At 38.3% G+C, this 26,400-nt stretch overlaps 1 protein-coding gene across 1 annotated transcript; it reads right to left on the bottom strand.

Moving 5' to 3' along the window:
• Positions 1-288: 288 nt before the first annotated feature.
• LOC125835422 (uncharacterized) lies at positions 289-26,053 on the bottom strand. Its single transcript, XM_049514549.1, has 15 exons — positions 25,711-26,053; positions 24,677-25,201; positions 24,181-24,279; positions 24,037-24,089; positions 22,280-22,337; positions 22,088-22,170; positions 19,656-19,733; positions 19,362-19,441; positions 3,418-3,605; positions 2,338-2,412; positions 1,739-1,779; positions 1,379-1,484; positions 1,040-1,122; positions 771-844; positions 289-616 (listed from the first exon to the last, which is right to left on the bottom strand). Exons 1-15 carry the CDS (start codon positions 25,921-25,923, stop codon positions 507-509), a joined length of 1,866 nt encoding a protein of 621 aa, XP_049370506.1. The 5' UTR covers positions 25,924-26,053; the 3' UTR covers positions 289-506.
• Between the last annotated feature and the right edge of the window lie 347 nt (positions 26,054-26,400).

Genomic DNA, 26,400 nt, shown 5'->3' with positions numbered 1-26,400 from the left:
CTCTGTTCTTTAATCATGATCTTCTTTTATAGTGATGTGTTGGTTCATGACCGTTGCTGCGTAGAGAATCAATTTTTCACCTTGATTGTTATTGAAATTAATTTTCCATCTTAATTGCTCTTTTGATTGATTTGATCTGGATATTGTTGATATAGCTCTTTAGCGAATTTCCTTCAATCAGGGATACGTTGGTAATCCTTGATTGAGAAGATACGTCTATATCAGATATGTATTGCTCCTCCTTAAGAATTTTTCTTAGTTGTAGCCTTGTAGGTAGGCCATCATCATGGACAAACACTTGTGATCCACATTAAAGATTTGAAATTAAGGAAACATTTACAGACCGTAGGAGAATTTGTTATCATTACTTTATCACAAGCTGGATCAACTGGTAGCAGAGGAAAATGTAACACTCGTCTATATAAAGGGAAAAAAAAATACATTAAAGATAAACTGGTTCTATTTCTTGATCATCGCAAAATGATCTGTGCCTTGGGAAATTTGTTTTATCTCACTCTTACGGAATTGTAGATATCTATGTATTTCCCTGCTGTATTATTCCAGCTATTGTCAATACGCATAACTTTCTGCACGACAGCTTTCCATTCATTTGGTTCTGCATTACAATTGCAGACATCATATCAATCAAACAATTATATCTTTATCTCAAAACAGATAGTCAGTTTCTGAGAGCCTACAATCAACTGGTATCTTTCAAGGAAATCAGAAGGATAAGAGCTACGTGGATATTCAAGGATAAAATGGCTTACTTTCTTGATAGTAAGAAAATGCACGGCCTAATGCACAGTTTAAGGAACCTTCATCAATTCCTTCAAAGACAAACCTACATGAGAAATATGTGAGCACTTCAGAATCACAGTTGCAATACCAGTCAAACCTACAAATGGGAAAAGCTGCATGACCAGACAATTTTTTTATTGAAAAAAACACACACAAGGTTGAAGTTCAGAACCCAGTTCATACTAGCATCAATTTTGAATACAAAAATAAGTAAGATTTCAAGAATTTGATCAGTTACCCATTAGCAATCTCAGTGTGAGATTGATCATCCATGTCAAAAACCGTGTCCGCGAGACCACCCGTCTTCCTAACTATGGGAACCTGAAACAGATACAAAAACTCCTTGCTATTGTTTCCTTTCTTAAGCTGGAATGAGTATGTTTCTGGAAGCAATAATTGGACAACCACCACTTTATCCTTCTAGAAACACACACAGCCCTAAATAAAATCTTTCTGACAAGTTCTTCTACCATATAATTATGGAAACTCAGAAGCAGATAAGAAACAGATATCTTTCCCAGTTTATCAACATAAAATGTGAAACAAACTACTCTTAATAAGTAATCCTAGTACTTACAGCTCCATAACGCATTCCAATCATCTGTGCTAGCCCACATGGCTCATACATTGAAGGCACCAAGACCATGTCCGCAGCAGCATATAGCATATGGGACAGCTCCTCGCTTCATGATTGATGCCATTGGGGAAACAGTGAGAACTCGGGTTAGAAATTTCCATCATGCATTCAGTGTATAGAGGTGATTCATATGAAAAATGAATTGATATCTACAAGTGATTCATATCATTTGAGGTGCACTTAATCAGATAAGAAAGTTGAATTTGTGTTGAAGCTCCAGATAACTTCATAAACATTACCACTAGCATTTGTTGAAGGTCAGGAATTTTAGATAATCAATTTGCTTTAAAAAGTAGTTACCTGTACATCAAAAGGATACGGATATTGGAGCCCTTGTTATGCTACAAAGAGGACAAGTAACAGATATCACCATTGCATGGTCATTCAAAAAGGTTAATAAACACCAACAGATTTATTGGACTCCTTCAAATAAAACACTATGTTCTCTCAAATGTGTGAGTAGTGATGATACTTATAAGCAGGATGGAATTACATTTGTTAACACATGAAATCACTAACTGCTTATTGCTCCTAGTTTACTCTGGAGGGAAATTTGGAAATATGCATTAATAAGCAATTAGTGCAGTCAATTTTATTAACTTATTCTATCACTCTTGTTCTTTCCTGTTTGTTTTTCTTTTTGGTTTATCAATTGGCGTTTCTTTCAAGTCAAAATCCAGCACTTGGTCTGGAACCTGACATCTAAATCATTAAATGATTCCATTCTAAAATCATTAGAAAAACAATGATAAAGAGAAGGAAAAATAAAAATGATCATAATGAACTGTATTATCAGTGGTGAATGCTTCCATATTCTATCTCATGATGGAGAAAGAACCGTCTGTACCACCACAACATGCCAGCAGGAAGAATAGTTCAAGTCTAGAAATTTTGGTTACCAGTTCTGCTAAACCTTCAAATTCTCTCTCAACTCGATCATCTGAAGCGCTCCCCAAAACAACCATCTGTCCACCCTGAAAAACATGCCAGCAGCAGACTTCAATTACAATGGTCAAAACAACACCCTATCAGTTGGCCACAAGTTAGAAAACAATCCTACGAATAGCTGCAAAGTTGTAAAAAAAATTTTGAGATAAGGTAAGTGTATTACAATTATCTCACCAAGGTGCTGTCAAAAGTATTTACAAATTACCAAAAGTGCATCCCTTGCTATTGTTAAAGGGATTATATAGATTCTATCACGGCTTCAGCATCACTAACGTAACTCTGTTTGCGTCAAAAAATAAAATAAACTGAACAGCTCATTTTAGTCTTTTCGATGGGCTCTCCTTTGTTTTCAAAAGAATCTAAAATCTCTCTCCCTCCATATTGTCCAACATATGCATGCCGTTTTTAGGCAAGCTCTCTGTAAAATCTGCTTATAAAGTGTTCAGCCTAACAAACAACCAGATTAGCTGTTGGCTGTGGAAGATGATATGGAAAATCAAAGTTCCATATAATGTGGCTTACTTTACATGGCTTTGGGCAAAAGTGGCAGTCCTGACCAGGTGACAGGACAATCTTATTGAAAGGTGATATACCAATTATGTTCCAGATGTTACTTATGTGGAGAGGAGGCAAAAACAATCATCTACACTGCAAGATGACAGATCATTCTCCGACTCCCCTTGCTCAGGTAGCCCTATATCCCCAGGGTGGAACTGGTGGGCTTTAATATCAAAATCTGAAACTGAATACACAAATCGGGATTCTACACATCTGTCATAGTTGAGACACGGGAATGTCTTAGGAAGTGCCGAGAGTAGTTCACAAGTTCTGTGCTTATGATGGAAAAGTCAAGCTCACATCATCTCAATGACTCTTTCACTTAAAATGATAAACGGTCATCCAATTGAACCTTTCATAATGAAAATGTACCCTATGTGCTATTTATGTATAAATTTGACTGATCGAATGTCTGTTTTCCTGTGTCTAAGTGCACTGTTGGTGAAAAGGACGAAATGGGGATAAACACTTACTAGTTCTTCAACGTGCTTGATCGCATGAGTGATGAGATGGAGACCTTTTTGAGCAACCAATCTAGTAATGCAGACAACCAAAGGTATTTGATCAGCCACACAAATACCGTGTTTGATGCCTTGGAAAGGAAGACCAAGTCCTCTTTGAACAAATTGTTTGCATATCCTCTTCCCTTCAGTTTTGCTGGCTTCAAAAACACAAACGCGAAATAAGAAGGAAGGTGAAGAAATATCCATAAAGCAAAAATTTGTTACACAGCAAATAAAAAAAGTAGCTATTCTATGAAAAATAGCTATAATACACTCATTGGCTCATCAGATAGAGAGTAGATGACCTTGTGTGGACAGAAGTAGCCCAACCTAAACATAGATTTGTTCTTTGGTTAGCTTTCTGGGGGAGACTACTTACAAAAGCAAGATTGAGACATTTGAACATATCCATCAACAGTGATAAATGTTGCTCATGTGACACGAAAACTACAGAAACACCCCTGCACCTATTTGCAAATTGTGCTTGGACTAAACAACTGAGAACTGATTTATCAAACTGGCTGAGCATACAACTTCAAGCTGGTGAAGTGAAAACTGTGTTGGAGAGAATTAGAAGGAAGCACTAGAAACATTTCAAAAAGGAGATTGTAGCAGCTACTTGGTGAGCAACTGTCTACTATACTAGGAAAGCTAGAAACTGGACTACATTCAAGCATCAAAGTGTACAAACTGAGACAGTTTTCATATTGGTAAAGGAGGACATTGTAGAAAGACTAGATCCGTTAAAAGCTAGTAGGAGAGTTCGTAGTTGTACCAGTTTGATCATAAGATCATTTGTAACTCGTCTTATTCTGGAGGCCTAACATTTCTCATGATACCTTTCCTAGTAGGTGGTTGTGAGATTAGGTGCTTTGTGCTCCCCTATGTGTACTGGATGCTTTTTCTTGTTGGTTGTGGTAATATTTGTTAGAATAGAAATAAGTATTTCCTACTTCAAATAGGAATAGGAATAGGAATAAGAATAAGAATCCTAGTTGGAAAAGGATTCTAATGTAGTGTCTATAAATAGGGTCTCAATGTAACAATTTAGATACACAATTCAATAATATTTTTCCCATATATTTCTCACATGGTATCAAAGCATTGGTGAGAAACTTCAAGTCACCGTGTCAAAATTCCGGCGACGACGGTTGGGACTGATTTGTGTCATCTTTCGTTCTGAAGGTGTTGTGCGAAAGACAACACCATCACGAAGCTCGGGAAGCTCAGGCGACCGAACCCCAATTAGATCCACCGGAAAACAGCCCCTCACGCGCCTCCACGCGCCGTTCGAAGGTGGAAGTTTTCCTGCGAGATCTGGTCACGCGCTGGCGCGTGAGTGCTTCTCCGGCCATCTGTTTTCAAGCAGTTTTCTTCTGTTGGGGTCGTCCAGTATTTCCGACCAGAACCCAACAAGTTTTCTCCAGATCCGATCACCGGGATTATGGTCCCGGTGATTTTCAGGCAGTTTCCGGCAAGTTCCCAGCAAAATCAGAATTTTCAGGCCACTGTGGGAAGATTCCAGTAGCTTCCAATATTTTCAGACCACTGTAGCAGTTCTGGCAGTTTCCAGCATACATACCAGTCTATGGAGAATCGACGAGGGAGAGAGCGTTTTGGAAAATCTCGATCCAAGTGTAGTCATTGTCATAAACCTGAACACACTCGTGACATATGTTATATTTTGCATGGTCCACCACCCAGTTATGATCCTATTCCTATTGTTCTAAAGGACTATAATGAGCTCCTTCAAAATCGCGCAAGTAAACAACTTTTTGGAAAACCTCGATCCAAGTGTAGTCATTGTCATAAACCTGGACACACTCGTGACATATGTTATATTTTGCATGGTCCACCACCCAGTTATGATCCTATTGTTCTAAAGGAATATAAAGAGTTCCTTCGGTATCGTGCAAATAAGCAAACGTCTCCACAAGTAGTTTCGGTTGCACAACCTGATGTTTCTGTTGCGGGTAATTCTTTTACTTGTGTGTCACAGTCTAGCACTCTTGGATCATGGGTCATAGACTCAGGGGCTTCTGATCATATCTCTGGTAATAAATCATTTTTGTCTGATATTGTTTATTCACAATCTCTTCCAGCTATTACTTTAGTCAATGGGATCCAAACAAAACCAAAAGGGGTTGGAAAAGCCAAACTCGTATCTTCTGTCACCCTAGACTCTGTTCTTTATGTCCCTGGTTCTCCTTTTAATCTAGCATCGGTTAGTCGTTTGACGAAAGCCCTACATTGTAGCATAACTTTTTTTGATGATTTTTTTCTCATGCAGGACCACAGTACGGGACAGATGATTGGAACAAGACATGAATCACAAGGCCTTTACTATCTTACCTCTTCAAATTCCTTAACAACATGCTCCGTTACAGATTCCCCAGATCTAATTCACAAACGTTTGGGACATCCAAGTCTATCCAAATTGCAAAAGATGGTGCCTAGTTTATCCACATTAGATTGTGAGTCGTGTCAGCTTGGGAAACACACTCGTGCTACATTTTCACATAGTACTGAGGGTCGTTCAGAGTCTATTTTTTTTTTTTTTTTTTTTTTGAAATTGGTAACTTTTTATATTCCTCAGCATTAAGGGCTATGCTGGCCACCTCCAAAAAAAAAAAACTGTTACAACAAAAGGAAAAGACTAAAAAGAAATACTTACAGAGATCCTATGAAGTCCACTAATTGGATCTCCTCTTCTATATCCTGTTCTTTACACCAAAAACCTAAAGTAGTAATTACTTTCCATTTGATCTTCTGTATTGTACACTCCTTTCCTTCAAAAATTCTCTGATTCCTTTCTTTCCATATAATCCACCATATACATGCTGGAACTGTTCTCCACCATCTTTTCTGACTTTTGCTGCCTCCCCTTTTGATCCAGCAGCTAAGAAGGTCAGAGGTGTGTTCAGGCATAGTCCAATATTCATTGGCTATGCTTGTAAACAGAGCCCACACCTGAGCAGTTACCTTACAGTGCATGAATAAGTGTTTGTTAGTCTCCAGAGCTTCTTTACAAAGGAGGCATCTGGATACTATGTTGATGCCCCTCTTCTGCATTGCCTCATGAGTCAAACATTTTTTCCTAGCAACCAACCAAGTGAAACACTTCACCTTGGCAGGAGCCACACTTTTCCATATTGTGTTCCAAGGTCCAATGGATCTTCCTGCACATCTTTTAAGTCCCCAGTTGTATAATCTATTCACTGAAAATACCCCATCTTTGTGATGTCCCCATGCTAATCTGTCTGGCTCTAGAGTAGTACCTGGGAATCCACCAATCAAGCCCAAACACTCCACCATTCCATCAATCTCCCAGTCATTTAGCAGTCTTCTAAATATTATATTCCAACCTTGTGGTGACCACATCTCCTCTATCTTGCTGTTGGTATTTGTGCATATTGAGAAAAGAATAGGGAACAAGTCCCTCAAAATCCCATTTCCACACCAATCATCTAGCCAGAACTTTGTTTTGTCTCCTCTACCCACCACAATTTTTGAGTTGTTGTTTAGACTCTCCCAAAGGTTTCTGATGGTCCTCCACACCCCAACTCCATAAGTTTCATTAACTTCACTAGTGCACCACAAATCCTCTTGCCCATATTTGTGGTTTATTATCTCTTTCCATAGAGCCTGCTCCTCCTGATTATATCTCCACAACCATTTTGAGAGGAGGCTCATGTTATGAACTTTTAAATTTCTCACTCCCAGCCCCCCATTTTCCTTGCTTTGTTGTACTACAGGCCATTTCACCAGGTTGAACCCCTTTTCTATCTTGTTCCCTTGCCATAAGAAGTTCCTTCTGAGTGCATCTAAAACCTTCACTATGCTACTAGGAATAGGAAAAAGGGACATCACATAAGTGGGTAAAGAATCCAAAACTGAGTTAATTAATGTAACTCTACCTCCCAGAGATAGGTATTGAGATTTCCATATAGCCAATTTCTTCTCTGTTTTCTCAATAATGCCATCCCAAATTTTTCCTGCTTTGTGCTCAGAACCCAAAGGCATCCCAAGGTAAACTGTTGGGAGCTTCTCTATCTTGCACTTCAAGATGCTTGCAAGATCCTCAATCTGTTGCACTTCCTTAATTGGAAAAATGCTACTCTTTCTCCAGTTTACTTTCAATCCTGAGCAAGCCTCAAAGACCACCAGGATCACTCTTAAGTAGCAAATTTGTTCCTGCTCAGCTTCACAGAATACCAATGTGTCATCTGCATACAAAAGATGTGTTAGTTCAATTGTATCGTTTACCCTGTTCTTTATGGAAAAGCCCCTTATCCAGTTATTCTGAGAAGCAACTCTCATCAATCTGTCCAAACCTTCCATGGCTAAGATAAATAGAAAAGGGGATAGTGGGTCCCCTTGTCTCAGGCCTCTTTCTGCTGGAAAAAACCCAACTGGTTCTCCATTTACAAGTATGGAGAACCGCGTGGTTTTAATGCAGAAATTCATCCAGCTTAACCATCTCCACCCAAACCCCATCTGCCTTAGGACATTGATTAGAAACTCCCAGTTCAAATGGTCATATGCCTTCTCAATGTCTAGCTTGCACATCAGTCCAGGGATTCCACCTCTAATTCTAGAATCAATGCACTCACTAGCTAGAAGTGCAGCATCTATGATTTGCCTTCCTTTGATAAAGGCCATTTGATGCTTGTTTATTAGCTTACTGATCACCTTTTTTAACCTTTCTGCCAGCACCTTAGCTATGATCTTGTATACCCCTGTGATCAAGCTGATAGGTCTAAAATCCTTTAGCTCATTTGCCCCCACCTTCTTTGGAATTAAAGCTACAAAAGTGGCATTAAAACTCTTTTCAAACTTTTGATGAGCATGAAATTTGTGGAAGGTTTGCATCACATCGTCTTTGATAGTTTCCCAAAAAACACTGAAGAAAGCCATTGTATAGCCATCTGGTCCAGGTGCTTTATCAACAGCACACTGTTTTATTCCTTCCAAAACTTCTTCCTCCTCAAAGCCTCTAGACAACAAAATTTGTTCTTCTTCTGTGATTGTTTGAACATCTAAGATGTTCAAAGATGGTCTCCAACTTTCTGTCTCCTTGTACAAAATCTGATAAAAATCCACAATTTCATTTCTGATTGCAACAGGATCTGAAGACTCTTCTCCATTAATCACTAAGGATTCTATAGTATTGTTTCTTTTGTGGGATGTCGCCATTCTGTGGAAGAACTTGGTGTTCTTATCTCCATTCTTTATCCACTGAATTCTGGATCTTTGTCTCCAATGGATTTCCTCATTTCTAGCTACTTCCTCATACTCCATTGCTATATGAGCTTTCAAAAGTTGCTCATCATCTGTTAATGTTCTGTGCACTTGAATGTTTTCCCACCTGCCAATTTGTTCCAGTAGGTGTTCTTTTCTGACCCTCCAGTTGCCTCTATTTTCTTTGCTCCATTCTTTGAGCTTCTTTTTTAAGAAGCTCAATTTTGAGGCTAGTATAAAGTCAGGACTGCCGGTCACATTAAAGGAACCCCACCACTCCTTAACTTTGTCTCGAAAGCCCTCCACATTTAACCACCACTTCTCAAACTTGAAATATGATTTTTTGAAAACCTCATCCCCACAGATCAGTACTATTGGATTATGATCAGACCCCAAACTAGGTAAAGTACTTTGTCTAATTTGGGTGAACATTTCATCCCAAGGAAAAGAGTACAGGAATCTGTCGATTCTTGAAGCATTTTTCTGATTTTCCCCTCCTCTCCATGTGTAGGGTCCCCCAAATAAAGGGGGATCCACAAGTTCCAATTCATTGATGCAACTGGAGAAATCAGACATAGCCTCGGAAATTCTGCTACAATTGGTCTTTTCAGATGGAAACCTTGTGGTGTTGAAATCCCCACATACCACCCATGGCCCTTCACAGAAGCTCCTCATTACACCCAACTCCTCCCACAGTTCCTTTCTCTCCCTCCCATCGCATGATGCATATACTGCAGTGATGAACCAGATGAGGTCTTGATTTAAACCACTGAAACTGCAGGTAATGCTTTGGTTTCCTCTTTCTACTGGTTCCCCTTTCCAATTTCTTTTGTCCCACATTATCAAGATACCCCCCTTACTACCTAAAGATTCCATCCACATTCCTCCCATCCATCTGTTTCCCCCCAACTGCTGCACATACTCCCCTACCTCCCCCCTAAGTTTCGTCTCCACCAACACTATTATGTCCACCCCCTCTTGTTGTATTCTACTTCTTACCAGATTCCTCTTGGTATCCATGTTGAGCCCCCTCACATTCCATGAAAATATTTTTAGCTTCATGATAAATGTGAGGTTGCATTTCTCCCTCTACTCCTTGTTGCACTCCTGGACTCTTTATCTTTGTAATTTACATCAAAGATAAGATTCCTTACTTCTTTGGGCACCATCTGATTCTCACATGTCCCCGAGATGGGGTCTATTTTTGTTAACTCTTTGAGCCTCCTCTGGTCAATTTTCAAAAGTAAATTGAAAGCTTCCTCTGTGCACCCCTCGAAAGCTACTCCAAACTCTTTGCTTAGCCTCAACAGATTTTTCTGTACCCATTCTGTTGCCTTGCCTTCGACTTCTTTGCTGCATTCCGAAGCATCACATTGAATGGGTGTTGGGTCACCCAGAATTGTGATTTGTTTTGAACTATTCTGCCCATATAACTCAGCTTCTTCTTCATTTAGCTCTTCCGAAATTTGTGGAGATTCTTCAGCATTCACCTGTGTGTTGACTTTCGATTGTATATAATTGCTAATTGAATCTTTCACCTTTGTTTCTTCCATCAGATTCTGATCAGTTGAGGAGTATATAATTTCATGATTTTTTTCCCAGCGATTTACATCGCAAATAAAAGGTTCAGGTTCTGTCGGGCAGTCTTTTGAAAATTGGGCTTTTAACATGCCCAAATGACTTGGGCCAGGGTTTAAAACCAAGTGGCCCTCTATTTGTTTTGAAGTGGCCCCCTTTATGACTTTTTCACCCACGTGACTTCTTTCACCAAAAAAAACCTTTTCTTCTCTGTTAGGTTTAACAGGCAGCTTTTCAGACCTATGAATATCTCTGCACCTAGACAGATCTGATGGGTTCCTCCCTCGATACCCACCCTCGTCTCTTTCCTTACTTGTACACGCTCCCTCATCGTACTTCTTACGAAAAGTCACCGGCGATTCTACCCATATAGGTAGAGAGAAGATGTTCTCCTCATCGGCGATCTCGATGGATGCCGGAATTTTTTTTGCCGGACCTTTGACACGAATCCTAGCCCAACGGAGATGATTTTTGAGATCGGTTTCTTCTTCTGTCTCTATCCAGCCGCCACACCGATCTCCAATTTCCTTCATTATTGGCCTGGACCAGAGATGTAGAGGCAACCCTAGAACTCGAATCCAAAACCATTCGAACTCATGGGTTATTGGGAAAGCCCCAATGGTCGGCGACCACCATTGAAGCTTTAATCTGCTCCCTTGTCTTCTCCAGTCACCCATCAAAACGTGTTCTGCTGCTTTACTGGACTGGAATTCAAAAAGAAATAAAATTCCATTCATATCATAGACTTGGACTCCATGCGCTCCATTCCAAGTCTGTTGAGCCCATCTTCTTACATCATTTCTAGTGGGTGTATCATCTTCTCCAAAAAATTTCCCCACTAGACAACGTGCCAATAGGTCTTCGTCTTCTAATTGGACTCGAGCTTGCAACATGCTGCCTTCTTCTGCTAGCTCTGTTTCAATTCTGGTCCATTTACTTTTCTGCAAAACGTCTCTATAACTCCTTCCCCCCTTGTTAGCAGCATAGTCTGCCTCCCCTGATAATTTAAATGCTTTTGTTTGTTTTATACCCCTATTAATGAATGCTTCTATCTTCTTAGCTAACTTTCCCCACCCCTCATTGAATGCACTTTCTGGGAGTATAATAACTGCTCTGTCACTACCTTTAACTGAAATTAGAGACAGGTATCTCCCGTATTGATTGAATTTCAAAGCTATAAAGAAGTTCGTTGAGAAATCCCTGCATCTCCATGACTTGGCTGCTTTCCCTCTGATCCCTGAAGCCTCTGTTAGCCTTTTGCAGATCCAACCGAGTGCTCCCCTGCTAAGAACCATTCTCCTCATGTGATGCCTAGCATCTTCAACCCAGTCATACCATACTTCAGCTTTTGATCTAGACTCCGTGATGTCGTAAGACTTCCCCCCAGATCTGAAATAAACTCTGTTGTCCATCTGAACAGCAATGGAGTTTAAAAAAAAAAAAAAAAAAAAAAAAAAAAAGAGAGAAAGAAAGAACGAGAAAGAAAGAAAAAAAAAAAGAGTAGTATTCCGGTGGAAGAAGTCCACCGGAGAAAAGAAAAACCTCCGAAGTCCAGAAGGGACGTCAGAAGATTGTCTCGAAACTAGTGCCTGGGAGCATTTTTAAATTTTGTTGATCTCTTTTTTGCCAAGAGTCTATTTTTTCATTAATTCATTATGATATTTGGGGTCCTAGTAGAGTTAGTTCCACCTTAGGATTTCGTTATTTTGTTAGTTACATTGATGATTATTCGAGATGCACTTGGGATTTCTCAATGAAAGATCGTTTTGAGTTATTTTCTATATTCAAAAGTTTCTTTGCTGAAATACAAAATCAGCTTGGTGTTTCTATTCGTACTTTTCGTAGTGATAATGCCTTAGAATAGTTATCATCCTAGTTTCAGGAGTTTATGTCTCACCAAGGAACTATTCACCAAACATCTTGTCCATACACTCCTCAGCAAAATGGTGTAGCAGAAAGAAAGAATAGGCATCTCATTGAGACTGGTCGCACTCTCCTCGTTGAATCCCATGTTCCGCTGCGTTTTTGGGGAGATGCAGTCCTTTCATCTTGTTATTTAATTAATAGAATGCCATCTTCTTCTATTCAGAATCAGGTTCCACATTTCATAATGTTTCCTCAGTCACATCTCTATCCTATCCCCCCTCGTGTCTTTGGGAGCACATGCTTTGTTCATAATTTAGCCCCAGGGAAAGATAAACTAGCTCCTCGTGCCCTTAAATGTGTCTTTCTTGGTTACTCTCGAGTTCAAAAAGGGTATCGTTGTTATTCACATGATCTTCATCGATACCTTATGTCCGCTGATATTACATTTTTTGAGTCTCAGCCTTACTATACATCTTCTGATCATCCTGATGTATCTATGGTCTTACCCATACCTCGGTTTTACCTGTGCCAACCTTTGAGGAATCTACGGTTACTTCTACATCTCCAGTTGTAGTGCCACCACTACTAACTTATCGTCGCCGTCCACATCCAGCCCTAGTCCCAGATGATTCATGTCATGCGCCAGACCCTGCTCCTACTGCGGACTTGCCTCCTCCTAGCCAACCGCTTGCACTTCAAAAAGGTATACGATCCACTCGAAATACTAACCCACATTATACCTTCTTAAGTTATCATCATCTATCAACACCCCATTATGCCTTTGTGTCGTCTTTGTCCTCTATGTCCATTCCTAAGACTACAGGTGAAACACTTTCTCATTCTGGATGGAGGCAGGCTATGGTTGATGAGATGTCTGCTTTGCATAAGAGTGGTACTTGGGAGCTTGTCTCCCTCCTGCAGGTAAATCTACTGTTGGTTGTCGTTGTGTTTATGCAGTCAAAATTGGTCCAGACGGTCAGGTTGATCGACTTAAGGCTCGCCTTGTTGCCAAAGGGTATACTCAGATATTTGGGCTAGATTATAGCGACACTTTCGCTCCTGTGGCTAAAATAGCATATGTCCGCCTTTTTCTATTTATGGTTGCCGTTCGTCATTGGCCTCTTCATCAGTTGGACATTAAGAATGCTTTTTTGCATGGTGATCTTGAGGAAGAAGTCTATATGGAGCAACCACCTGGTTTTGTTGCTCAGGGGGAGTCTAGTAGCCTTGTATGTCGATTACGTAGGTCACTTTATGGTCTGAAACAGTCTCCTTGAGCTTGGTTTGGGAAGTTCAGCACAATAATTCAGCAGTTTGGCATGACTCATAGTGAAACTGATCACTCTGTGTTTTATCGGCATTCTGCACCAAGTCGATGCATCTATTTGGTTGTTTACGTTGATGATATTGTTATCACCGATAATGATCAAGATGGTATCACCGATTTGAAGCAACATCTCTTTAAGCACTTCCAAACTAAAGACCTTGGCAGATTGAAGTATCTTCTAGGTATTGAGGTTGCTCAATCTAGATCAGGTATTTTTATTTCTCAATGCAAGTATGCCTTAGACATTCTTGAGGAGACAGGAATGATGGGATGTAGGCCTATTGACTCTCCTATGGATCCCAATGTTAAACTCCTTCTAGGACAGGGGGAGCCACTTAGTAATCCTGAAAGGTATAGATGGCTTGTTGGAAAGTTGAATTATCTCCTAGTGACTAGACCTGACTTCTCTTTTCCTGTGAGTGTTGTAAGTCAGTTTATGACTTCCCCTTGTCATAGTCATTGGGAAGCCGTTCGTATTCTGCGATATATAAAGTCAGCTCTCGGTAAAGGACTACTCTTTGAGGATCAAGGCCATGAGCATATCATTGGATATACAAACGCTAATTGGGCAGGATCACCCTCTGACAGACGTTCGACATCCGGATATTGTGTTTTAGTAGGAGGTAATTTGGTGTCGTGGAAGAGTAAGAAACAGAATGTGGTTGCTCGATCTAGTGCGGAATCAGAATATCGAGCAATGGCGACAACAACTTGTGAGCTAGTTTGGATCAAACAGTTGCTGGGAGAACTAAAATTTGGCAAAATTGATCAAATGTAACTTGTATGCGATAATCAAGCGGCTCTTCATATCGCATCAAATCTAGTGTTTCATGAAAGGACTAAGCACATTGAGATTGACTGTCACTTTGTCAGGAAAAGATACTCTCAGGAGATATTGTTACGAAATTCATGAAGTCAAATGATCAGCTTGCAGATATCTTCACCAAGTCCCTCACAGGTCCTCGTATTAATTACATTTGTAACAAGCTAGGTACATATGACTTGTATGCACCAGCTTGAGGGGGAGTGTTAGAATAGAAATAAGTATTTCCTACTTAAAATAGGAATAGGAATATGAATAAGAATAGGAATCCTAGTTGGAAAAGAATTCTAATATAATGTCTATAAATAGGGTCTCAATGTAACAATTTAGATACACAATTCAATAATATTTTTCCCATATATTTCTCACAATATTCACATTGGTTACCCAAAAAAAATTATCAAGGAATGCTCTCAGGAACTTTTTTCTCGAGTTTGTCAGTTTTAGTCCTTTTTGAATTTTTCTGTCTCCAGGGGAGAAATTTTCCGGCTGCTCTGGCCGGAATTTTCAACAGATATGGGGGAAGATAGGATTTTTTATAATGCAGGGTTTAAACCCTATGAAATTACTAGGAGCTATTCAGATTCAGAAGTATTGTTCGACTGGATCGAGCGCGACAGATATTTAATGAGACAAGTTACTATAAGCATTAATGTCAGGAAGTGGTTGGTATTCATCTTCAATGCAGCTACAGAAGAAAAGAGGAAGACAATAAAGAGATGGAACATGAAGGACCACTTTCTAGAGTTCTTTTGTACTCTGAAATATAATGAAAGTGGTAGGTACATCAGCTTCATAGTCATTCAAGGGGGAAGTAAATCTATCATTATTACACCAGAGAGCCCATAAATTTACTAACTTTATCAATGATACAAACAGAGTGAAGAACCCTATTCCTGGCAGAAATAGACAAACAAAACCTCGTACAAGGAAGCTTTCAAAAACAGCAGATGAATGACGGAGGAGACCAAAACAACACACATAACAGCAAGAAACAACAAAATATCTGTAATTGGAGGCTCAAGGACAGAATCAGATCTGTTGAGCCGATGCCTAGTTGGAAAATTTCAGTTGTCACCAAAAGAGACGCCAACTTTGAGTGATGTGAGGAAATGGGCATGTAACACATGGAAGTCAACTTTTGGAGTTAATGTCTTTGGCATGAATGACTCCCGGTATCTCTTTGAATTCCCCACAAGGAAAGCAGAACATGTCATGACGGGAGAATGGATTTGGCAAAAGAAAAAATTGAATCTCCGATGGTGGAATACTACCGTCGGATGTTGGCCGGAGGAGATCAACAGGGATTGAGTCTAGGTTAGATTGTTGGGTTTACCATTGAATCTCTGGTCACATAAGATATTTGAAGAGATAGGTGACCATTATGGTGGATTCATTGAAACAGAGGAGGAGACAACTCTAAGAAATCATCTTCACTGGGCTCGAATCAAAGTGAAGGGGGATGGAAAGGAGATTCCTTTAGAGATTGAAGTGGAAACTGAAGGTCTTATCTATACAATTCCGGTGTGGGTCGAAGCACTGGTCACTGTGAAATCAGATGGAAGAAGAAGTGGAGAAGCCTTTGAATTATCCACTAGATAATAGTACAGTGCCAACCTTTTTTTATAGAGACATGAGGACCGACTCTTGGGTGAAATTGATAGGGCATGTGGGCAGATGGGGGAAAGACTAGGTCAAAGGCACATAGGGTGCCAAGTAACAGTGAGGGGCCTTTTAAAGGTTATCTTGGACCTTTTACTCAGCTTCAGAACTTGGGCCCAATTTTAAGCCCAACAAAAGCAGACACAATAATTCAGAGATTTCCAATTTCGCTGAGAATGAAGCCCAAACTATAGACCCAGTCACAATTGAAATCCAAGCAAACACACTTGGAGAAAGAAGAACAATATCGCACATTCAGTCATCTGCAATAACTCAAGTCGTGAGTAACACAGTGATGTACGAGGGTGAGGAAGAACATGCAGAGACACAAGAAGATCATTTCAACATTTGTATGACTAATAAATCAACTAAAATCGTACATTTAAAGGAAAGCTTATCACTGGAAGAAGCTGGACAAGTAGACCTTGGAATCTAAGGCCTTGCAACTGAAGGAACAGGATGAAGCAGCAAATTGCATCAAAGAAGATGTAATTCCTTTGAAAATGCAATTACCAATTGAGGAGGTTGTTCAAGACACCAACACTTCAGAATAGATTCAACAACACATCATCAAACTAAGCACTGAATAGGGTGTATATCTTAAAGGGTGCGATGAGAAGGCGAAAAAAAAATATTTATGAAGAGAGACAACAACAATTGGATGAGCAAGCCATTGTAAAAAAGAAGGGGTGAATGAACTGAAAGGATTAGAGCTTGATGCCAAATTTTGTAGTAATGGCTCAAGAAGTAGGGGGGGATACCTGGCAATAAAAGATCAATGAAGTTGGAAAGAGTGCCTTGGAATGTTAGGAGACTAAAATGAGGCAGAAAGAGGAGGCTAATCAGAAAGATTCTACATACATGGAAAGCTCATGTAGTGTGTCTACAGGAAACAAAGCTAACGGGGGATACTACAAAGATACTGAAGGAAGTTTGGACAGACCAGTGGCGGAAGATACTCATTTATCTGTGGAGGACTAAGTGGGTGAGGCCAGGGAACATAAAAGGATTGCTAAAATGCTGGAACAAGGATGGCAATGCAGCCAAAGAGGAGGGAAGATGGAAGATTGTCCTTGTATGCACTTCGTGGATAATGTGGAAAGAAAGAAATAGGAGATGTTTTGATGACAAGCAGAGCAACTTCCAGAAGTTCAAAATGAATTGTTTAGCTCTGTTTTATTTTTTGTGTAAACAGAAATTAATAGCTCAAACAGAAGATATTTTTGACGCTTTAGACTATTCATAGGAACAACAAATAGATGTTCAAGATGTAAGTTGTAATACTTTAGTAGGGGGACTACATATTTTGATGTAGTATACCAGTGGATATATAGATTAACTGTTACCATTCTCAAGAAAAAAAATACCAAGAAAGTATTTACCAAAGGAGAAAAGAACCAAAGCTAGAAGTTCACAAGAGAAATTAACCATGAGAAAGACACATTCTCCTTGTGCCAAAAAGGAGGCAATTTTGGTTAATTGTGCATCCCTTTTCATGTAGAGGCTAGGGTCAAAGGAACACCAGTGGTAGACTTGTGGACATAGAGAGGACGACCAGATGGATAAAACCTTTTGGCTCATTTCTTTTGCATAATATCTATACACAGAATAAAAACCAAACTTCCTAAGCTCTGGTTTGAAAAGAAAGTGTTAGTATACTTATTGAAGAAACAAGCAGATTAATGGAAAAGTGGGAACCATGAGGACATCAACTTCTTGACTGTAAATAGTTTGCACATGTTATGTAAAATGCATAAGTGAAGCAGTCCAAGTCAAGTCACGTGAATCCACTTATGAAAATTAACTCCTAAACAACAGAAAGGTCTGATGTGTGCGACTTCTCTTAGAATCTGAAGCAATATACTTAAAAGGGGTAAGAGCTTCCCAAAGCTGATAGATACGAAAGGAGTATTATATTCCTAAGCAGGAAAAATGTGTAAAGAGAGCATCCAAATACCGGAAATACTGAATCATGGTTTAGTCTACCTGAAAAGATCAAAGTTGGATTAGATGTCTACATGGGGATCATTCTGGAAGACTTAGAAGAAATGTTGGAGTGAACTTCTAGACACATATATTTCTCTTCTGCTGGCGAATTCACATCACGCCACACTTTGGTAACTCAATGAGATTCAATAACCAATGACTAGTACTACCTATGACACTTATCATATTGATATTAACAGAGTGGATCATGACGCTTTTAGGAACACATAAAGAGTTATGTTAGCTTTCTCAAAAAAAAAAGGAACACATAAAGAGTTTGGTAATTTCCTGTGAACATGGAAATCGGATCAAGAAAGCAGCAAGCTGGAATAACTAGAGTATAGAGCCAAGGACAACCCCCTGAGCTATGATCAAAGGGTTTTTGAAATTCCCAAAAGACTTGCTCAGGATTAATTCTTATTCACAAGCCAAAAAGATTTCATTAAAAATTGTCCTACCTTATTTTGGATTAGATAAAGATTGTCCTAACTTTTTCATCCCATTTCTGCACTTTGAAATCTATACTACATTTTATATGGACTAGAAAATCACAAAATTGACAGTTTCATGTCCAAGTAAACAACTAAAGAATGAAAACTAATTGACAGCTCTTCCATGCTAACTGATTGAACGGTAAGTCTTTTAAGTGCAAACCCCCAGTGTCTCATAGTTCCAAAAATATAAACTTGAAAAAGATAACAATGAATGCAAACACCAGCGTCTTTCAAAGCAAGGCAATAATATCAGTAAATTTTGACCTTTTCCCCCCTTAATAGGTGAATATAGTTGAGAAATCATCACATTCAATGCCGTAAGTTAATAATGATATAATGATATTAAACAGTCTCTAATATTATGCAAAGTTTTGAAAAAACTGACATGTTGAACTAGGTCCCTTTCTTTCATCGAGAGAACGGAAATTCCTGCAGTAGCAATGATTTGTCATTAAACAATTACAATTATCTTACCCTATGCATTACCCAATACCTAGATTACGATACAAGACCAAAAATCATATATCTGCTGAATGAGCCTTGTGTAGTAGGGTTTTAATTAAAGTCCTTTCCTGCGCTTGTCTTTATTGAGATACATTGGATCAATGAGTATCACGATATAATGTGAAGTCACCCTATGCTATTATTTCTGGGGTAGTTGATGGACAACACTGACTGTGACAATTTTCTGGTTAACTCTGCATGAACCCCGTGACTACATTTCTCAAACAAATGAAAAGGAAAGAAGGAAGTCTCCATTGTGTTTCCGCATGTCCAGCATGAATGAGGTGAACTTTTTTAATATTTCCTTGGATTAAGACGTAATCCGTTTGAATTTATACCAACATTAGCATCCCTCATATGGGGAAAACATATGGAGTGGTAGCTCAAAGCAAGTGACGTCTAAGTACTTCTACAACATCACAGAAATAGTTACCATCAAATTTAGCAGGCAAATAAATATCTGTTGCTGGATTCCACATTTCAGTATCGATCCCATTTAAAATGCCAGAATACCTGAATGATAGCATAACTTGTTTAAACAGCTTTATTAGAAAAACAGATTAAAAAAATAAAGCAAAGTAAAAGAGAGAATTTATAGTAATTGGTATTAAATATGTCACATGCTAATTTCTACAGAGATTCAGAAAGAGAGGCTGAAGCAGGATTAATGAAGCAGAACTTAATGTAATAAGGAAATGTAATTAATGGTAAGTGCTGAAGACATTACTTATCATGGTTTCTCATCAAAGCACCAGAAAGCCATCCAGAACAGAGTGTCTCCTTGAGATAGGTTGGTGAAACTGTACTGAAATTAAGAAGAGAAATTAAAGAAAGAAGATAGTTTTTTTTTGTTTTTGATGACATAATGAATGAAAATAGTTCATGTATCTTGTATTTAGTTGCAGGAGAAATGCAATTCCAATAGCTGTACAAGCTCAGGATAGCCTCTATTAGATTTATGAGTGAAAACTTCAGAATTTTTCCAAAGAATCAGACTAAAAACTAGACATTAAAAAGTTTGTAGAAAATTGTAGTTATTAGGTACAGCTCACTTTTTCCTTCATTGTCTTTAACTTCAATGGTGTTTGCACCTGATTGTCCATAAAATCCTATATCTGTTAATAAACTAACCAAAAACCTAAATTGTTTAATAATTTGTTTAGTTAATTTTGTCATTCTGCACGACTTTAGCAAGGGGTAAATGATTGGAAAAGGACATAAGTCACAAGACTTGTATAAGTTATTCAGTCTGAAAAACCTTGATGTTTTTACTTTTGGCGCCTCATTATATATACTTCATAACCGTCTGAAACATGCCTATATCTCCAATTTACAAAAGATAGTCCCAGATCTGTCTAAAATGTCTTATTTGGAGTGTGTCATCTTAGTTTGCTAAACACACAGTGGTCTTCCAAAGCTAATCCAGAATAGGCCAACACTTATATTTGAGTTGTTTACACTAATTGTGTTAGTTCTATTTGATAGCTATTCCTGTTGCACTTGGTATCTGTTGTAGAAATAGATCAGAATATTTTCTATCTTTCAAGCCTGTTGCACTTGGTATCTGTTGTAATCAGTGTGGTTCTTTACAGAATATTTAATATTTTTTCCACATCCTTCTCATCTTTTATGTCTTTCCAAGGCATCCTGCATCTAGCATGTTTGCATATTTCTTGTCGTTAAACGAAAAATACACTTTGAATAAAACAAGTTGCAAATAATTTTTTTGAGTTAATATTCCCACTTATTGCTACATAATCAATTGGAAGACTTCCTCTGTTTTGCAGCACAGAGGAACTCATTTGATTCTATATTAAGGTCAAACTCAGTTTCAGCTTTCTTGATCTGTATTTAGTTGTACAAGCTTTGCAGAATCTCACCCTTGGACATGACAAAGGCAAGTCTACGTTTATTTAGGCATTCCCGTCTTCAAAAATCTTATGAACACTATGATCCCACTACAAACAAATACTTTATCTTAGTCTATGTAACTTCTTTCGGGACTTTTTCCTTATTTCTTACTCATTTGATTCTATATCTAGGTCAAACTCATTCAGGTTCTAGATTTGGAATAGGATGAGTCACTACTCATTAGGTGCGTTTTGCAGACATATACCATGAGAACAAACATTAATCGATTTTTTCCAGTTCCTCTTTGCAGAGGTATCCAGTCTATTCGCAATCCTCATACTATTTCAATTTCATAAGTTATCACTATTTCTCACCTTCATATCATGTTCTTGTTACAAACTTATCCACTTTTCAAATACCCAAAATTGTCTCAGAAGCAATGGCTGATCTTAGCTGGGAGCCTGGGACTAGGCTATGGTTGAGAAAATGTCTCATTCACATGGAAATGGGTACTTGAGGACATAGTTTGTTTCTTACAGGTAAAAACTGTAGTTGGATTTCATTGGACGTTTACAGTTAGGGTAGGACCAGATAAGAAGATAGATAGTCTTAAAGCTTGACTTTTTACCAAAGAATATAACCAGATGTATGGGTCTTTTCCAGTTGGCCAAAATCGCACTTGTCTCTAAGGCACCATTTTCCATTGATTTCTCTATCAGTTGGGATAAAAAATACCTTCCTTCATGAAGAAATTGCTGAAGAAGTCAATATGGGCAAACATGTAAAATTTCCTACTCCCGAGCAAACAAAAATTGTCCTCTTGCTAACTTGAACTAGTCAAACAATTTGTAACTCGTTTAATAACATCTTCCACTGCTTCTACAAGGATGGCAGTTAGGCAAGACTCTGATTTAATTAATTCCGTCAGCTTGTGATTCAGGTGATTTGGTGATGTACCATTTTAGGTATAGCAATATAAAGTTGCAACTGGAGAATTATCTCTTATTCTGCTTCTGCAAAATATGTGGTACAAACGAGATGACACAAGAAGCAAAACGGAATAAGTAAGAACATGAGTAGCGAGGTTAAAGTTCTTATTAGAGGAAAAGGGAGGAGATGTAACAATTGGACTGATTAATTTAATTTATGAAGAAAACAGTTAGAGTAGGGAGAAATGAACAGGGAAATTAGCTGATTAAACTGTGACCATTGACCAATGTCAATTGGGGAAAAATATTTTTACACCAAGAAAGAGTAAACCTTGTAGGCAAATAAATTAAGTAGCTACACTAGATTTAGCTAACTTACACTATAGCATTGCTGTATACTATGCCACCTTTCAACAAACTTAACCTCTCTGGATTATGGCCAACTGTGCGATCATCTACAGCCTGCCACATTGGCCAACAGAAGCATTGGATTCCTGATAATATCTTTAACTGAAAAACCAACATAGACAGCACAAATTATGATAGCAAAATCTAAAATAAATGAGGACACCTTGTCTTCAGTTGCATAGGCCGATCCATCAAGACCAAACTTACTGAGTTGCTCTTGTCTGTCAAAGAGGAAGCTCATGAGAAGAATTTGGTAAATCTAAAAGACCTATTTGCATCAGATGCTGATACCAACTATTAGCTTAACATCCTTCTAGTTTTAGCTTAGCAGCAGATTGAATCATGGATTATTAAGAAAGAAAAAGGATAAAAAAAACTACACGAATTTTAAGTCAATTACATAGATTGGTTCTAAAGTGTTATCCAGCAATTGTACAACACTAATTTGAGACATAGCATTATTATCTATTTTTGTATCACCCGTAGTTTGAACAAGTAATAATCCTTAGTATCAAAAATTGAATACGGATACTAGGAATACAGAAATAGCCTTCCGGAGATATAATCTTCCTGATCTCAGAAAAATTCTACCCAGACAGGAACTGCTAAAACTTGGATGGGAAGGGTCGGAATAGGCCTGCAACCTGAGATCTGGAAAAAAAAATCGGGAAAAGTTGCCGGAAAGCTAGCTGCCACACCGGAATCCTAATTTCAGTGATCAGAAAAAATCAAAAACTAGTAGAGATAGGCTCGGAATGTTCCAGCGACCCCAATGGAGGAAAAAATTTCCAAAAGGAACTAACCAGAAGGAGATTGTGTAGCGAACAGCCAACCAACATGAGAAAACTCAGCCTCTTTGATAAAAATGGAACCCTAGTGCTGCAAGGGAGATAACTCACCTCAAAAAGGAAGCAATGGCTCCAATACCATGAAGATTTCAAGAAGAAGAAAAAGGTCTTTACATCTCTTGATGAATATACAACCCGTGAGAATGGATACTTATACAATGAGTCCTAAGACTAAACTAGAAAAGACAATATCACATAACCAATTACATTCAATACAATAGCATACTACTTAACTATCAGTATCAATCAACACAGAGAAAAGCTTAACCCACTCTTTCCTGACCCGCCATGGCCCATTTCCATCTCTAGATTGCAAACGATGAATCTCAAGTTGCAAATGTTCCCTCACTCTTGAATTAACTTCTACTACTGACCAACTGAGCCTTTCTGGATATGCATTACCCCCCTGAGAGGCTGGGACAATAGTAAAATAACTATTTTTTTCAGCAAATGGACATATCAGTACAGTATTGTATTCCATTACAATATCAATACTGAAATTATCCCTAGTTGAAAACCAATAAAAGCATAGAAGAAGCCAATTGGAAATTCCATACTATAAGATTTTCCCTTGGAATGATTGCAGAACTGAATAAAGGTTATTCAGAATGCTTGCATATCATCACCCATTGACAATGGGAATTCTAGAACACAGAATATTCCCCTAATGTAAACATATTGTTTTACATTTCAAGATGATCCTGGTATTATTAACTCACCTTTCTTTATATTGGATACCTTCCAAAGTTATTCCCCGAGGCATAATCAGCAATTAACATATTTCACCCATACTAAAAGAGAATACAGAATAGACACTAATTCAGACAACTGCAAACTGAGATTTGAAAAATCACGAGGACAAAAGACCATCCTAGATATGGTCTCCTTTGTTGTTTCTGCAGTTTCTTTATTGTTGCATCTGGTTAAATGTTTTAGGGGATTAATTTATGGTGTGCAACGGTCTCCTAGGACTAAACTACACCATCGTTGAAGAGGTTAGATACATACAGAGCATAAAGATATTAGAAAAATGACCCATATTTCTTCCTTCATTTATAGCCTAAAAGTGTACCTGCATTCTCCATAATGCTCCATGTTGTGAATAGTCAATACAATTCTCGGTTTCTGCACGAGGTGTCAATGCTAAAAACAAACAGATAGATAGATCTGCACAGATCAATTAAAGGAATGAAAAACATAAGCCCCCTGATCATACCTGGAGTGAGAGAAAATGGTACATATCCCAGTAGAACAGAGGTAAAGCACCTGTCTGCCATTCATGTACATGAATGATATCTGGTTGTGTTCCATTTACCTGTAAGAGGATGTTGACCAGAAAAATCAGTAACAGTGTTGTTTGCATGAAAGCTAGAAGAAGACATCAAATCAAAACACAGGAGCAAGTTTGAAACATTCAGATATCAAGAACCTACTGAATTGAGGCTGCAACTAACCAAATAAACTTGGGACTACATTTGATTGAGGGAGCAAACCATATTGACATGCCATCATCACATAAAAAATTTCCAGACTTGTCCCAAGATGTGCACAAGTGTATATAACTAGTGTGCAATCAGATATAGCTCAATGAGTCATGGGTTTGAAGGCATTAACCCAAAGTGTTTCAGTAGAATTGTCAAATCTGAGTAAGTTTAGTTTTAATCTTTCTATACATCTACCATGAAACAATTTATAACTCATGGCTGTAATACCTGCATCCATTCAAGGCAAGCACGGCTGAAAAATAAGTATGCATCTAATTCATTGCATGACCCTCCATATATGTTTTTTCCCTTGAAAAAGTGGTTGGATGGTTCAATAAGTATCACTGGAACGCCCGAAACTTCTCCTCGATATGCATTACAGGCAACCCAGTTTCCATCATGATATGAGTTGTAAGTTTTCACCAAGGCTAGCTCATTGATGCAATGCTTTGGAATACATTCATAGAAAGGAATCATAACATCAACTTTATGGCCACGATTTAAACAGGCACGTCCAAGTCCTGTTACAACGTCACCTAGACCCCCGACTTTTGCTATAGGTGCCATTTCAGCAGTCACATGAACAATATGCAAAAGATCAGAATCCTGCTCCACTCCAGCAGAAGCATCCGAACTGAGGTCCCAAGATGGAAAGTCTCCTTTCCAGAATGGAATTTCATCATTTGGAGATGGCCACTGAAGACCATCAGATTCACAACCAGCTTCTGAGCTTTCTAGTTGCTCAGCTTTCAACTGTGGAAGAAACAAACTGAACTCCAGGAGATAATAGGAAAAAATAACAGAAATGCTTGATGGCATGCTTCTTAACCCAAAAACAAAACAAAAAAACATTTTTTTTCCTTTTCAGGAATTATTAACAGAGGGTATTCTTAAGTCCTATATCCCCCGATACAGGCATACACACATAGTCTAGTTATGGACAAAGGAGCGAGCAACAGACAGGATGTATCATTGTTAAATCTTTAGCTCCCAAACATCTTTAAGTTAACCATATCAAACTCTCCTCGTGTTTGCTCTTTTAATTGAAGCCATTCTACTTCCCTAACCCATAAATTTTCTACAGGTTACTATCAATAACAACACAGCGATAAGGAATTTAACAGTCATCCACAAACTTCTCTAGATGCTAAAGCGAGTATCTCCTTGTGCACACTCAAAGTTAGAAGGCATATTTATATATTATATCTAAAAGAAAAAAGGGTTTAACACGACACAAGAAAAGATGATGGAATTTTCTTCACCTGAGCTTCAATTCGAGGAACACATTGAATCTTGAAATTTCGCAACTGGTATTTGCTGAAGACATAAGATTGCTTCTTCAACAAATTGGCCTTACTGCTGATGTTATTGTAGCATGATCGATGATTGAAACTACTGCTACAATTGTTGCTGCTATTACAACTTCCATTAGGCGCAAGAGATGATGGGAACGACAGGCCGGATGTGAAATCCATCAACAATTATCGAAATATTTTGAGTTCAGTGCAGCCAAAAACTTGCAAAAATTGTGTATATACACTGCAGATACCCAGGTCGACTTGCCCGGGGTGGTGAAGAAGTGACAAGTAAACAAGGATCTTGCGGTAGGGGTGGGCCATAAATTACTTGAATATACCTTTATTCTACAATTGTACCTTTTTTTGACAACAACTTTATATAATTGGACACACACAAGTATTAACCCCTATATCATTTTCAGTGTGTTCCAAATTAGGGAGAAAATGCGGCAAATGTTATCTCGACTATTGGAATACATCTAAAATAATAACTATATATTTATTGGATTTAGGACTTGTTTGGTTATGCGATATGAAATTATGATTTGAAATCATGAAATGAAATCATAAGATGATGTTGAAGTTTTGTTTGAACATGCAATTTGAACTTTTTAGGTTGTGTGTTTTTTCATAAACATAAAAACCTCATTATTT

This window comes from Solanum verrucosum, unplaced genomic scaffold (genome assembly GCF_900185275.1).
Source record: "Solanum verrucosum unplaced genomic scaffold, falcon-dt-bn FXZP01000040.1, whole genome shotgun sequence".
In the NCBI taxonomy this organism is placed as follows: Eukaryota; Viridiplantae; Streptophyta; class Magnoliopsida; order Solanales; family Solanaceae; genus Solanum; species Solanum verrucosum.
This window is presented reverse-complemented; position numbering and strand designations above follow the sequence as displayed.